This window comes from Nothobranchius furzeri, chromosome 11 (genome assembly GCF_043380555.1).
Source record: "Nothobranchius furzeri strain GRZ-AD chromosome 11, NfurGRZ-RIMD1, whole genome shotgun sequence".
Taxonomy (NCBI): domain Eukaryota; kingdom Metazoa; phylum Chordata; class Actinopteri; order Cyprinodontiformes; family Nothobranchiidae; genus Nothobranchius; species Nothobranchius furzeri.
In genome coordinates, this window is record NC_091751.1 from 48,063,071 (window position 1) to 48,078,432 (window position 15,362).

Sequence of the window (15,362 nt, forward strand, 5' to 3'; positions counted from 1 at the left end):
TAATGAGGACATCATTTTTTCCATATGGTGCTGTCAACAGCTACATTTCTGAACGTTAATCTTAAATCAATCCTTCAAACCCAATAGACAGAATTTTATTTCTCTATTTTAATTTGTGCAGTAAATACTAAACAGACCAAGATATTAATTAGATTTAGAGCTCAAAGGGTCATAATAAAAAGACTGAGTCCTTATTTTTTCTAAATATTTCGGCTTTATTTACAAAACACACCAAACACCAGTTATTTTCTTTTTGGCTGCAAATAATCCGCACGCCTTAATCACATTTCAATCAAACCACAGTGACTTGAAAGTGGATTTATCTTTTCAAGCATAAATCAAATGAAAAAATGCTGATGTCAATCATCTTTTTAGTTATTTTGAGGCATTTTTATTTTGGACAGATAATTTGAACGTGTCATCCACAATTTTCAGATTATTTATAACATCTGCTGAACTTTAGTTAGGTTTGGAAGTCCTGACACTTTCCACCCAACATCATGGCTGCAATTTCAACTGATCAACCCTCAAGTTCTAAGTGACCTCTGTCTTGCATTTTTTTACCTTCTATTGATAAAAGCATCAGGTTTATCTCTCCTCCTGAGAGGAATCTCAACACAGCAGCATCAGGAACCCACCGCTGAGTTGGGTCTGGTTCTGCGCCTCGCTTCTCCTCATCTGGCTGCAAATCTCCCGAGCCCTCAGGTGCTGAGAAATGATGGCGCAGTCCGGATGGATTGCTTCACCCTGAAAATAAGACCCAGCTCTTGTTATCTACAGCGATGCAGGCTTGCGCGCCACGAGCCAGTGCGTTTCTTTGACTGACGCGTAAAAGGGAGCGCCGATGGAAATCTCTCCAAAAAAGGTCACCAGCAAACTTGCTTATGAGGAAATTTATATATTATAACTCAACTTGAGTTGATGTTTGTGCAACAAAATTGCAAATAAATGAGGATGATCCAGCATGTCAGTGCAAAGTCACACTGGAAAACAACATCTGTGCTTGAGAGACCTCGTGTTTATCCTGCTGTTGTCACCTCTGATTGATGAATGGATGTGGATGGAAACCTGCTAATTAACGGAGCCGGCAGCATAAGGAGGTCACAGGCTGTCTGAGTGTATTGCATGCCCTAGGAGATCTAGGAGTACACCAGACAAAAGGGTTAACAGCATTAACGCCCAGATGTCTTTGGGAATTAAGGAGCTTGCTCCATGATTTAATTAGTTTCAGTGTGCCAATATAGAAAAGCCAATTAGCATTAAGTTTCTCCAACAGGAATAAAAGCAAGCCACTCACCATCGGCTTGGACCACAGCTGGAGACAAACGAAGATGAGGAGGACTTTCTCGTGATGCCCCTTCAGCCCCTGAGAGCAAATTTCCATGCTTTTCTTTAAACCCTTCATCAGAGACAGAAGTGAGCACAAATCCAGACTTGCTTCTCTGCACCTTCTCCTTCTTTACGTAAAAATACAGCCTATCATCCTAAAATAGACGGATCCCTGTTTCTTTCCTGTGAGCTTCAAAGTTGAGTGAGAGGAGCGCTGCAGCAGCACATCTGCACCCCCTTTCTCTCCCCCCCCCTCTCTCTCTCTCTCTCTCTCTCTCTCTCTCTCTCTCTCTCTCTCTCTCTCTCTCTCTCTCTCTCTCTCTCTCTCTCTCTCTCTCTCTCTCTCTCTCTCTCTCTCTCTCTCTCTCTCTCTCTCTCTCTCTCTGTACAATCAGCTGAGAGGAGCTCCATTCACAGACAACGAGGACGCCTCAGAAAACAGCCAATGGCCTCATTTCAAGTCACAGATTGTTTGCAGTGACTGTCAGCAACTGGCAACAGTCGTAAAGGCTTCCAGCAGAAATTGATACTGAACTCAGTTATAAAAGAAAGCATCAAATATTCATTACAATAAATTCATATAAATGTGTGAGAGGTAATGCATTTTGGCCACAGGGTTTTAAAGGCAAAATTAAGTGTTTAAGGGGAGGTAATTTTATTAACTCATACACGATTCTGCAGTGTATTTGCTCCATTAATCAGTTTTCCAGTATGAACGACCTGTTTAAGGTTAAAGGTCAGACATTCTTTCAGGTTTTCTGGTAGAAAATAGAAATGAATGAATCCATGAAATACAGAAAAGCATTCGGGTCCTGAAACTCCAAAGCTGCCCAGACCATAACCCTACTACCACCGTGTTTGATTCTTTGCATAATGTTGTTTTCCTCCAGATGTAAGGGAATACACACCTTAAAAATAATTATTAGCTTTTGGATTAAGTTTAAAGGAGCATGAAGTAAGAATGACATCCTGTGGTCAAATGTGGGTACTGCAGTCCATGTAATAAAAAATAAAAAAAAAAAACAAGTGACTTTCTCACTTCTGTTGATGAGTTTCATGGCTGTTGCGGATCAGCACCAGAAGATTATAGATGACAAGCAAAGTCGAGTAAGTTGATAATAGATAAATACATTTCACTGTAATGTTAGTAATTGAAAATTAGCTTGAGACATTTTTAAAGAAAACTTTTTTCTAATTCACCGTTAGCATTGTTAGCTCATGAGTTCTGAGCTTGGCCTGCCCTGGAGTGGGCGGCTGCAGGCGGGCCTAGGGACTTAACATTATTATCTCCCGGGCCTCTGGCATGGATGCTGGTTGCTTTACAGTCGGACAGGACATGGTCAATTTGTTGTTGTTACTATTGTTGTTAGCCTCAAGGGCAAAATGTCGTTTATCACTTGTAAGTCGCTTTGGACAAAAGCGTCTGCTAAATACATAAACATAACATGGGGGGGGGGGGGGGGGTAAAATTTTAAACAGCGTTGTTAGCTCACCATTAGCTCAACATTAAAGAGCAAGAAACACAAAAATCAACAGTTTTTGCTGATAACTTGCATAAATGAGGGTTTAAAAGTGATGTACACATGTAGTGATTATTTTTGCATTTTGATGCATTTCTTTGAAAACTCTAAATTCTGCCTAAAAACATCAGTCTAGCGCCCTCTTACCCAACCTGATATCAAGTCAAACAAAAGGATGCTGTGACTTCTTAGGGGTCGCTCCTGTTACTGGCTTTGGATCTTTGCAAAACGCTACTGCAACCGGTGCCAAATTACAAATGTTGGTACTGCAGCATCAGCTGGCACAGACTTGGAAACCACATGGGCTCACAGATCGTAAACAATGACTATGTACCTCTTTGGCTTTTTTGATAGGAGACAAATTATTTTATTATTCTATAAATATTGCAGTAATCCGCATGGCTATGGCAAGTGAAACTGAACTCAGGTTTCCAAATATGGTAAATTATAATTTATTTATGATTTAATGGAGGGAATATCACATGGGGCCAGGTTGGTTCGGATAAGGTTTTCCCCATGAAAAACTCATAAATATAATGTTTGTTTATGTTTGTTTATGTGCTTAGCAGACATAAACATAAAATATAATCTTCAAGGGCTTTTTATAATCACACATTTTACACATGTAGGTGTGATAAAAAATAATAAAAGCAAAATAATCCATAAGGGAGCACTGTGAATGCTTCACAAGCTACAAATTACTGCACTGTTCATGAGTAGAAAGTCATAGTAAATAACATCATGGATAAATCTGGGGCAGCTCAAATGTAATTATGGTTCCACCGTTTGAGACCAATTTATTCTGTCTAATCAGAACATTCTGATACTCAAATTTATTCATGATATTTCCCAATTTTTTCAACGAATATAAAAGAAACAAATTTGTGTTTCAACTGCGTTAAAACTGGGCACCTGCCACAAAGCCTAATAGACTGATTTACTGTGATTTTGTTTTCCTGGTTCCTTAGGTTTAGTGTGTTAAACCACCTGGTCTGTGATTAGTTTTCATAATGAAAACATAACAAAGAAAGGAGAAAAGACTTTGATCTTCACCATTTTCCATCTTGATTCTTGTCTGAATTCTGTCTTTTGCTGTATTAGAGCTCTTTAAATTACCTGAATGAAGAGTTGCTTTTATTATTTCTGGTTTTTTATGGCCTCACTCGAGGCTTAAGTACTCCAACACACTCGACAAATAGAAGACTGAGAGCCCCTGGGAAGGGATAAATATATATAAAAACAAAATAAAAAAATTTTGCAAATTCAAGTTACAGTTTTATGGTAAGTTATCATTTGTCAGTGCGCCCCCAGGGCAGCTGTGGCTACACTGTAGCTCATCCGCATCAGAGTGTGAATGGGTGAATGGCTGATTGTGTTGTGAAGCGCCTTGGGGAGTTGTAGAACCCTAAGAAAACACTTTACAAATACAGGCCATTTACCATTTTAAAGTAATGCTGGGCAGTTTCCTGCTCCTTTGCCCTACAGGTTAAAAGTGGGATCACAACTCTTGTAAAAAAAAACTGCTGCAGCTACTGCTAACAACAAGCTAACACTCAACTAAAATGAATACAAACCACAAAGTAAAAAGATCCACATTTTTAGACAAAAAATATTACTTACAATTCCAGTAGCAACAAAGCCAGGTCATCATCAGTCTGTGATTTTGTAGGCTCCTTTAGTTCCCTCAAACTACTGCAGGCCGTGCCTATGTGTACTCCGGTTTTAGTTCTTTGCTTCACCTCTAATTACATTATTCTCTTACTTTTACTTCTAGGCTCTGCTGCGAGTCTGCAACGCTAACAAAAAAGCAAACTTCTTCCTTTTCTTCATCTTGTGCTTTTTATTGATGACCAACGAACTGAAAATGCTAACCGCTAGCATTGCAGCTAACAGCCATAAAGCAGGTAAAGAGCACCCCCAAAGCACCTACCGCTCCACAAAACTGTTAAAATACCAACAACAACAAAAACAGATACTATTAGGCCAGCAGAGGGCTGCAGAGTGGTGTCAAAAATAAAGCTGGTCATTTCAAACCCAACTATCATTGAGATCAATGTTAAAGCTCTAGCTTAAAGTTTAAATAACAGTTTTTTTTTTTCAAAGATTGACTAAGCAACCGTTGATTTAGAGTTAATATTCTCCAGAATTTGACCATACATGATCAAATCAATGATGAGTTTGAACCTTCTTCTACTATTTTTATCATCAGATTTGAGGTTGGTTCCTATAGATGTCAACAATTGTGTTTTTTGATTAACAACCAATTGCTAAGCAGAATTAAAATGTGCATTTAAAGTCATGTAGACTTTAAATTAAATTCAATCGGGACATAAAAGTGTTTCTTGTCATTATTTGAAACCTTGATGTGTTTTAAACTGTGCTTTTCCTTTGATTTCCCACGCTGAGCATGCAGCAGTTAAAAGCAGCCAACAGTGGATGACTGAAGAATGGCTTTTAACTCAAGAGGTGGTTTGTTCTGAGCAATTTACAAATGGGGCAAATCACTTGGTTTCCTAGTGGGAGATTTGATCAGGACAGAGCTAAAAACACCAAACCTTTCCCTACAGATTACATTCCAAGAACATGGATGTAGGACTCAACCTTTGTGCAACGTTTTGATAATTCACACAAATGGATCACTAGATGTTCAAGAGCTCATCTCAAAAAGTAGAAGAGCTGAATTGTGATTATGCTTAACAAGCTTCAGCTTATTTTAGAATGAACAACCCAGAGAAGCAGGATGTTGTCAGGTCATCGTGTCCACTTGGACTTACAGGTCGAACAAGAACACATTAGTGTGATCTGGGTTATTCTCTACTCACACTCCAAGTCTGAACTGAAATATTAAACCTTTGCAGTTCATGCCACAATTCTTGATGAGGACGGATATTCAAACACTCTCCAGGAGGGAAATTTTAAGAATCTGAAACCATGGTCTTGAATCAGAAAAGGGTAGAATGCCTGCTCCAGGTCTGGGACAAGGTCCTGCCTCAAGTGGAGGAGTCTGGTTATTCATAGAAGTTCAAGGGAAAGATGGAGCAGGAGATTGATATGCAAATTGGTGCTGTGTCTGCAGTGATGCAGGCATTGTACCGGTCTGACAAGAAATATGTCCAATATGAAGAGAAAACACAGAAGAAGAAAAAAAAAACAATAAATTGGTGACTGTTACAAACTTTCACTTACAAAATACAAAAGTGTGCATTTTGGTTAAACACACATTGCACAACCAGAACTGCTTGTTTATGATAATCTTTTCAGATAAAAATGCTAAACTTTTAAATAATTTGACAAAATACTGTATTCAAAGGGGAAAATGCTTTCAGAAATAAGACAAACTTTCATTAAATGTTATTATTTTTGTAGTATAATATCAGTGTTTTATGTTATTATTTTTGGAGTACAATACCACAATTTTATGTTTAATATCATTAAATGTTATTATTTTGGAGTATAATATTACTGTTTTATATAAACGTTATTATTTTTGGAGTATAATATTACTGTTTTATATCATTATATATTATTTTTGGAGTATAATGTTACTGTTTTATGTTATATATCATGAAATGTTATTTTTAGAGTAAAATGTTATTGTTTTATGTTTTATATAATTAAATGTTATTATTTTGGTGTATAATATTATTGTTTTATGTTTTATATAATTAAATGTTATTATTTTGGTGTATAATATTACTGTTTTATGCTTTATATAATTAAATGTTATTATTTTTAGAGTATAATATTACTGTATTATGTTTTAAAGATTTAATGTAAAGAAGCAAGGCAAAAGGACCAAATTGTGCCTGAGGACAAGCCATCGACAAGCTGGCAAGTGAACTATGCGGCAGCCACTGTGCTTGTTCCAGAGCATGATGGGAAATGACGTTTTTTTGCTTAAATGGATCATACCATTACTCTCGAGGCTTAAAGCTCAACACACATCCCTTTGTTTAGATGATTATTTTTACAAAACTTTTAATTTTATGAAATATTATAACATTTTATACAGATAATGTAACATGAATCTTAAATTGTAACAGGAAAACAGTGAAACGGCTAACATCTCCTCCCCTCTGCCGAGGAATAATAGCGGGTGTCCGATAATGCCAGTTCTCTTCTACAGTCGGATTACAGCTGTGGCACCACGCAGTCGGACAATCACGAAGTCATAAAACGTCGAATAAACTATAAGTAAGTGCGGTAAAGTAGAATTTTGATGGCATATAACACATTACAAAGAGTGTTGTTTATTCAAGTAAAAGTTGTCAGGCTTTTCAGTTTCTTAGCGCCACGTGGGCAGCAACAAGTTGGTGGGGCTGTCAAAAAAGTTTAGCTAGGAGGCGACAGATGAGATGTAGCTGGTTTTTAACGGACAGTCCTGTATTTGCATTCGTTCCTTTTGCTTGGTTTGATATTGGTATTATATTCAATTTATACACGTTTCTCCTAAATGTTTATGTACACTTTTAGTTTCCTGCCCCTCCTTTCGTAAAGTGTTCATCTTTAAACGTATCTTTTATACTAACTCATTTTTTTGTTTTTTATTAGTATCATTCTTGTCTTAATAAAGGTGAATGTTTATGTTTAGCTTGTGTTCGCATCCGCTTGTTGGCAGGAAAATGTTTTAATACACAAGTGCAGAAAAGGTATGAACAATTTTTAAAAAATGTTTCTATAATTTAGTGAAGACTAAAGAGTGAAGGATCTGTAATCAGATAACCTGCAACAAAACAAAGTTTACAAAATGATTCAAAAAGCTGAATATTTGTCTACTTTTAAGAGGGGTTCGGTTTACAACTGGCATCTAGCTAATGGATTCACCCTTTCAGCTTGATTTTCATTCATAAAATAGGAATTTATATATATATATAAATTTCTAATTTTTTGTACGCTGAATCAGTGCTGCTGTGAGAAACATTTATCAATAGTTTTTATTTGTTATAAACATCTGGGAAAGGTGTAAAGTGCCTTGAATAAATGAAATATTTACAACTAAGGCATGATGCCTGCTACCTTAGCTATCATGCAAAATGTATTTAAAAAAGGAGTGCATTGTCATATTTAATGCATCAAGTGATTTTTGTTTTTTACTGGATGTCAGCAGCTGCAGAGAACTTAAACCCCTGCAACTGTTTTTATACCAAGTGCAAAATTATTACTGCAGAAACTCTGCAAACACAATGTAGATTTCGACTCATTTCTTTGTCGTGGTACATTTTCTGCCTATTCCTGAAACATTTTTTTAATCATCCTGCTAAAGCTTGCCCTGAAACCCCATCTTTTAAAGAGAAATGACTAAATACTTCAGCCTTGTGATCAGTCAGCTTTGACACCTGATCTCAGCCATTTTTCAAGCTTTCTCTGATGCCTTTAACCAGCATGCTTCACCACGTTCCATCTGAAATATCCCTAGCTTCTACTTTTTCTGTCTTTTGTAACCCAAGTTGTTAGAGAAGACACCCGTATAACAAAGAAATGGATCCAAATCGTCAACAGAGAGATGTCCCGCAGAATGCCATCCCAGCTGGATGCTTTGGGCAAGGAAATGTTCCCACTCTAGAGAGGGGGATCATCAGTGGTGACAACGTCCAGTTTGGGAGACTGCGGCGTCGATCACATTTGTCCCAGTCTGAGAGCTCTGGGGCTGAAGAGGAGCGACTGAGTTCATCTGTAGAGGCAAGTGGCTCCTATGGTCAAAGTCCTGTTCTCCGGGGCATGCAGGCCGAGGCGGTGTGGGTCAACCGCAGCTCCTACGAGCAGGCAGAGGGCCACTACCTGCGTGGGCTTGCTTCTAATGGCATCGGACCACAGTCCTCCTCTCCTCGAAGCCCCAGCACAAGAGGAGGTTTGACCTTCCACTCCAGACGCATCCAGGATCAGGGGCCCGTCGTGACGACTGTGAAAGTCTCCGGCACACCTCACCGTCACATGGGTAGAGGCAGAGATCGAACCTCTTCTGAGACAGAGCAGGGGGGCAAAGGCAACAAGGGCACACACCCAAGAAAGAGAGGCCACTCTGAGACAGAAAACAGGCCCAAATGGGACAAGTATGATGCCTCTCGCGTGGGGAATGAGAGCGACGCCATTTGTGTGTTCTGCTTATTTAACAGCTGTTTTTGTTCTGTCTGCAGAATTGTTTCATTTATGCAAATGTGTGCTTAAACTTTAAAGAAGAGGGAGGCTGGTTGTTACACCATTAGTGAAGCACGATGTGCCGTGTGTTTTATCAGAAAGGTCTGTACTTCTGATCTGTTTATGAATAGTTAGTCTTTTTTCCGAGTGTTGGCCGGGAGCGACCAGCCTTGTGTTCTGTAATCCAGACTTTGCAGACGAGGCAACATTGAGGTGTGTGTGTGTGTGTGTGTGTGTGTGTGTGTGTGTGTGTGTGTGTGTGTGTGTGTGTGTGTGTGTGTGTGTGTGTGTGTGTGTGTGTGTGTGTGTGTGTGTGTGTGTGTGTGTGTGTGTGTGTGTGTGTGTGTGTGTGTGTGTGTGTGTGTGTGTCTGTCTGCTTCAGTAACAATTAGCAGATGAATGGAAGGGGAAGTGTTTATTTTAAAGGCTATTATAGCCCTCTTTGGTTTTTGGGTTATTAATAAAGTACATCAAAATATTTTTCAGTTCCATCTTTCCCCCATTTCACTAACTAGTCTGCGTGTGGCTGCATGCTGCCACATGCATGCTTGCATGCTACCTTCATCTAAAAAAGCTGTTTAGTTGCTGCCTGTCACTGATTGTGCTGGTTGTAACAAGTAAGCCCTTGTTGTGACTCTAAACTGCAAATATTCAGTATTTTGGAGTACTTAAACGGCATTTCTTTTCTTAGGACCAACATGAGCGGACTGCAGTGCCTTGCCACAGAGAACATCTGGTTTGACAAACAGTGCTACGATGATGCAGAGAGGCGTTTCTATGAGGGAGCCAGTGGCCCTGCCCCTCAGCAGCAGCAACAGGTAGGCCTTTCACTTTAAATGTGCTAAAATGAGGATTTGAGACCAATTTGTGATGGGTTGGAGTTTTCAGTGAGCTAAGAGGCTGCACAGCTCGACTTGCTGCCCTGTAGCTTTGGGCAGTAGTTGCATCATCGTCTGTCACCGCTCGGAGCAGCTGTCTCCGTGTTCGTTAGAGCTCTCGATTTAGAAGTGGCTCGTTGTAGCGAAGGGTCAGGTGGTCTGGCAGCTGCCATGGCTTGTCACATCGCCTCAGACTGCAGCAGCAGAACCCAGCTCCCGTCCAGACCTGGTAGCTGCTCCGTCACAGGTGATAACGGGTTTCCACTTAATTATAAACGTTACAGGCAGTTGCAGCTGTAGGGGTTTTAGCTTGTCACCTTTTACAAAGCTTGTCATTTGTACAACAACTTTGTTACGCATTTTTGTTACTATTTATAATTTTAATCAAATCGGTACAATAAAGAGTACATAAATGAACTAATATCATGGATAGTGTTGAGTTTAGCGGTATTATTAAAGTTTTATTAATAGCTAGAATTCCACCTCCCACACACACACGCACACACACAAACACACACACACACACTTCAGAAACTGCATCAAAAGACAACTGATAAGAGCTACAGAAGATGCCAAAACTAGTTTGGCAGCAAGTATCTGAGGAAGCCCAGATTCATCATTTGTAATCATTGTTTATTTTTGGTTTTTAGTAAATACTTTAAAACTATTTTGACTATTCTAAAGAAAATTTTAAGTCTCAATAAAACATCAGAGTTCGGCTGTTCTGTAGACCTGATTTTCATTCCTGGCTTTGAAACAGAGTCTCATAATTAGGTCTGCTCCTATGGAATATTTGGATGTTCTATCGAGTCTTATATTGATTATTTGAATAATCTATTTGATAACCCTTCAAGTGGGGAAAAAGTTCTGAGTTTGTATTTGAAAATCAACTGATATGATTCCTTATCAGAAAAGGCCGCCTTTTATTAAGCTACAACAAACTTATCAGTTCAACAACCGCCACGTCCAAGAACGGGGGTGTCCAAACCAGGAGGACCACGATCCAGCACATCTGAGTCATTTCACGGCTCTAACACACCTGGTTTTAATCAGCTGGTGATTAACAGGTTTCTGTTGAGCAGTGATCAGATGTTTTGGAGCAGGTAAATGGCTAAAACATGCTGGATAGCGACCTTCAGGACCAGGATTTGGCGCCCCTGTCCTAGAAGGAAGTGTGTATCTGGGATTGAATGCACACTGACTGAGGCGCGTCTGCCGTACTCAGGCGCCACTGGTCCCTCCTAACACCACCAGTAGGCAAGGTGGGTTAGGTGTCTTGCTCAAGGACACCATGACAGTGACAGACTGAGTGGGGCTCGAACCTGCAACCTTCCAATTACAAGGCAAGCATTTAACTCCCGTGCCACCATCACCAAATTAGAGCCGTGCAATCTGATGACCGCTAAGGATTGTAAAGTGATGACATCTATCAAAGATCGGAGATTGTAGAAACATCTGTTTGCATTCTATCACCCATCTGTGCCCTTATTCTGGAGTGTTTTATTTATTTATTTGTTTTTATATTCCTCTCAGCCGAGTCATGCCATTTGCTAGTCTGCTTCTGTTAGCATGACAGGCACACCGATGAACCAATCAGAGCAAGCTTAAGGCAGCAGTTTATCTGGGGTGCTCGGCAGAACTGAGGAAAATAATCTAATAATTGATGTATTAAGATGCAGACATAAATGATTATGAATATTTGAAGAAGCGCACCAACACCATACTCGAATATAGCGGCTAGCCACTAGCATTAGTCGCTAGCTTGCGTCATCTCTAAATGGTCGTTGCGTGTATTCTCACGCGTCTGCTCGATCAGGAGACTTCTGGGTCAGTGTTCTGTTTTAAACTTTGCATTTGACTTTGTCTCTTATATTTTTGGGGACGTTTGTTTTTGATTTAGCGAACTTTTTCACTGTAGCTGCCGCCTGGAGTCGCTTATCCCATCTGTGTAGAGGGATGAGCCAAACCACGCCCCCGCGTAGTCACGAAACTGCGTTGGAGAGCCGTGAGGCCCAAGTAGCGGGAGTGAAATCCTGAGTAGCAGATGCATGAGATAAGGATGCATCGTGAGTTTCACTTAATATGATTTTTATTTCTCTAGAAAAGAAATAATTACTGGTAATGTTGTGGATGATGAGACATGAGCGGTCTCTGAACAGAATTTAAATTATTTAACATTTATTATAAATATGTAATTTAAAAAGTGCCTGTGAGATATTTGAGACGTGTATCTCGACTGTGGAAGGATGGATGGGAGTTTAAGATTTTTTGGGATTCTGATATTTAGTCTTATTTTCTGTAAATATGTATGCTTTAAAATGTCTGTATTTACTGGTAAATTACTTCTAAAACATCTGAATTGGCAAAATGGATAAAATTGTGATTGTGAGTTTGCAAAAACAAAATCTTAATTTTTTTTTTTTTTTTTTTTTTTTTTTGCCATATCACCCACCCCTGTTTAGCATAATGTAAAGAGACTGTGCTGCAGCTAAAAGTTTGAGGTGAAACAAATGAAGGCTGAGATGTCAGACTCTTATCATAAAAGGCTCAATAGTATGTATTACATGGGTGTTGTCTAGTTCCCTCTTTCCCGTCTGATATTTACAGTTAATATTTTAAGGTAAAAGCGGCCCAGCAGCAGCCACCAGCCAAAGGGCGCCAACACAAACGGCAGCACAGGAACGTAAGTTTCTCCATGCATGGGTCTGGAATGCTGCATGACTGAGATTCGGATTGCTCCTGCATGATGCTGGACTTTAGCCTCCCATCCACAAACATCTGGGAAGATTAACCGATAACTCCTTGAGTTGGGATGTGTGTGGAAGCTTGTGAAGACTGGTTTGGTTTCTGTTCGGTGCATGTCGGCGTGAGCCAGAAAGCACGTTTTGTAGAAATGAGAAGAGTTCCAGAAAGGTGTTGTAAGTGTTGGCCGATTCACAAAAACAACTTCCACCTGGATTTATTCTCTAAACTTAGACAATGCAGCTCTGAACCCAAGACTACCGGTCCACCCGAGTTTAGGTACAGCTTCTCGAGTTAGGAATTTTTAACATTTTGGGGGTGAAATTCAGTTTAAACTTTAGTGTGTGGATGTGTGTGTTGGTCTGCATGGCTTTGTCTCTCATCTCACTTTCTGTGATGTAGAGTGGGTCTGAATGTGTGTGTTGCTAAGTTTGTACTTTCCTGAATCCTTATGGAGTTCCTCCTCTCCCTGCAGTCCTCCTCCCACTCAGGAGACCAGGAGCTGGTGTCACGCATGAAGAGCTTGGAGCTGGAGAACCAGACTCTGCACAAAGGTTGGTTTGTTTTTAATCCTCATCTAAACCTTTGCTTCCTGATGGAGATGACAGAGAATTATTATCACCAAACAAGCAATCAGGAGGGTGTGTGTGTGTGTGTGTCCTCAGCAGCTTTATAGTGTAATACTGTTTGTTTGCAGTGGTGGAGGACATGAGGGCAGCGCTGCAGAAGCTGGAGACCAGAGTGGGTGTCCTGGAGAAGTCCCCTGCACCAGCTGCTGTCCCGTGTGCCAAGGTGAGTTATCAGAAATGAACCGTTCCAGATTTCTTTCAAGAAAATATTCTATTCTGATATGATTATTTCAAAAGGTTGTAGCTTGAAAATGGTTGGAGATGAAGGTTAGCTGTAAATGAGACAATCCTTCAGAAGGTTGTGTTGGGAGAAAATTCACACATCTAATTAGCATATTATGTCATCAGACTACCACATTGGAATGCATCATTTTTACAAATGTTGCTTCTTATTTTTACGTTGTTTTGAAATGTTCATTATATTTTTAGTTGTTTATATGCACACATACAGTTATTTTTTTATTTTAATATTTTTATATTTATATTGCCCTCACTCAAGAGAAATGCTTTAGAGCCAAATATGTCTTCTAGGTCGACCTTCCCTGGTATGTAAAAATGATTTGATGCAAGGAAAGCTCTTTATGTGGACCAGATGGCTGGAATATGTGGAATAATCTTCTACTTTGTTTCACTTCTACTGCATCTGACCCTATTTACAGCTTTTGTTTTTATTTACTCTTTACATTCCCGCTGTCATGATTAGTAATGTTTCTACCATCCTTTCTACGCCCACCTTGTCACAAACAAGCATCGTTGTCTTTCTCACTGGACGAGGGAATATCTTCATCAGAGGATGATCATTACTCTTGAGAATCAGAGTCAGCCATTATCAGTCAGCACTGTAAATGTTTCCTCTAAGAGATGCCCGCTGTGAGCTCCGCTCGTCTCCTCTCCTCAGTCAGGAGTCTCCCGGTAGGAGGCGGTTTACAAACTCTATAAACTCCAAAGATTTCGATAGAAACACCCCAAAGTGTTTCTCAGATTAAAGTTACACATCTCCACCATCTTTTGGTGTAAAGTAATAACTTTGTGAGGGATTATATTTGCAGCTGTGGCTCCTTAGGTCAGTAATATTATACTGGAAAATGGCTTCTTTACAGCCAATAGTTTTAATTTATTCTTATTTTTCTATAAATATGTGAATATTCACACATTTCTTTCAGTAAGTTGTTTTTGAGCAGTTTTCCTATCTTTAATGACCAGGCTGCACCAGTCCAGTCGGCTCCAGCCAAACAGGTGAAGGTGGAAAATGATGACGATGACATCGACTTATTTGGTAGTGATGAAGAAGATGAGGAAGCAGAATGCCTCAAGCAGGAGCGCCTGGAGGCTTATGCAGCCAAGAAAGCCAAGAAACCTGCCGTCATTGCCAAGTCCTCCATCCTGCTGGACGTCAAACCTGTACGCACACTTCTGAGCTGTCACAGTTGTGGTTCAACTTTATGTAACTTAACTTTTGTGTTAATGGACAAATGATCAATGTCTGCAAAACTGTAGAAGAGATTATAAAACGCCACCAGCCAGTGTTCTGAAACTGGCTTTCTTTCTTTCCTCGGCTCCTTAGTGGGATGACGAGACGGATATGGCAAAACTGGAGGAGTGTGTGCGCTCGGTGCAGATGGACGGGCTCTTGTGGGGCGCCTCGAAGCTGGTTCCGGTCGGCTATGGAATCAAGAAGCTGCAGATCAACTGTGTGGTCGAGGACGACAAAGTTGGCACAGATATCCTGGAGGAGGAGATCACCAAGTTTGAGGACTTTGTAGGTTACGTCTTTAAAGCAGACGGCTGCTGTGAACCTGAATTATTCTGTCAGGTCAAAACGCGATTTCCGTTAGATTTTGTCCCACACTGTGTGTGAGAGGTCTCAACTTGTTTTTGTTTAAACATAACTCTTGTCTAGTCAAAATCTTTATTGTTTAAAACCACTGAACAAAGCTTCAAGATGTGGAATGATTTCAGATTAAAGCCGTTGACATGCTTGTTTTCTTCCTCTGCAGGTCCAGAGTGTTGATGTTGCTGCCTTCAACAAGATCTAAGCTGCTGCTGCTGCTACGGTTAATAAAACGGAGTTTTGAGCACAAACATTTGCCTCAGATTCATGATTTTACTTAAACGTGCAGGCTAATTTT

General features: G+C 39.9%; 2 protein-coding genes across 6 annotated transcripts in view; one reads left to right on the forward strand and one right to left on the reverse strand.

Moving 5' to 3' along the window:
• Window positions 1-1,969, reverse strand: part of LOC107383803 (pituitary adenylate cyclase-activating polypeptide type I receptor) — a 38,398-nt gene extending 36,429 nt beyond the window's left edge. Inside the window, exons 1-2 of one of the 2 annotated variants that reach the window (XM_015956610.3) lie at window positions 1,298-1,969; window positions 639-747 (exon numbers count right to left, since the gene is read on the reverse strand). In XM_015956610.3, coding sequence (XP_015812096.1) covers window positions 639-747; window positions 1,298-1,405 — 217 coding nt within the window. In that variant the 5' untranslated portion in view covers window positions 1,406-1,969. Of the gene's footprint in view, window positions 1-564; window positions 748-1,297 lie in introns of both variants that reach the window. The other variant, XM_054741591.2, reaches the window with a different exon arrangement.
• Window positions 1,970-6,896: 4,927 nt separating this feature from the next.
• On the forward strand, window positions 6,897-15,315 carry eef1da (eukaryotic translation elongation factor 1 delta a (guanine nucleotide exchange protein)). 4 transcript variants are annotated; one of them, XM_015956612.3, is made up of 9 exons: window positions 6,899-7,043; window positions 8,297-8,899; window positions 9,676-9,802; window positions 12,483-12,545; window positions 13,080-13,158; window positions 13,302-13,396; window positions 14,437-14,634; window positions 14,798-14,992; window positions 15,231-15,315. In XM_015956612.3, the coding sequence occupies exons 2-9, from the start codon at window positions 8,328-8,330 to the stop codon at window positions 15,267-15,269; spliced, it is 1,368 nt and encodes a 455-aa protein (XP_015812098.1). In that variant the 5' UTR covers window positions 6,899-7,043; window positions 8,297-8,327; the 3' UTR covers window positions 15,270-15,315. The 4 variants fall into 4 exon arrangements, with proteins under 4 accessions (XP_015812099.1, XP_015812100.1, XP_015812098.1 ...); XM_015956613.2 differs by lacking the exon at window positions 8,297-8,899 and having other exon boundaries at window positions 6,897-7,043; XM_054741556.2 differs by lacking the exon at window positions 12,483-12,545.
• The last annotated feature ends 47 nt before the right edge of the window (window positions 15,316-15,362 follow it).

Bases quoted from the DNA above. Each gene is read 5' to 3' on its own strand.
- eef1da (XM_015956612.3), top strand. From the start codon at position 8,328: ATGGATCCAAATCGTCAACAGAGAGATGTCCCGCAGAATGCCATCCCA. The intron at 8,900-9,675 runs GTATGATGCCTC...TTCTTTTCTTAG, and splicing joins AACAGGCCCAAATGGGACAA to GACCAACATGAGCGGACTGC. The intron at 12,546-13,079 runs GTAAGTTTCTCC...CTCTCCCTGCAG, and splicing joins ACAAACGGCAGCACAGGAAC to TCCTCCTCCCACTCAGGAGA.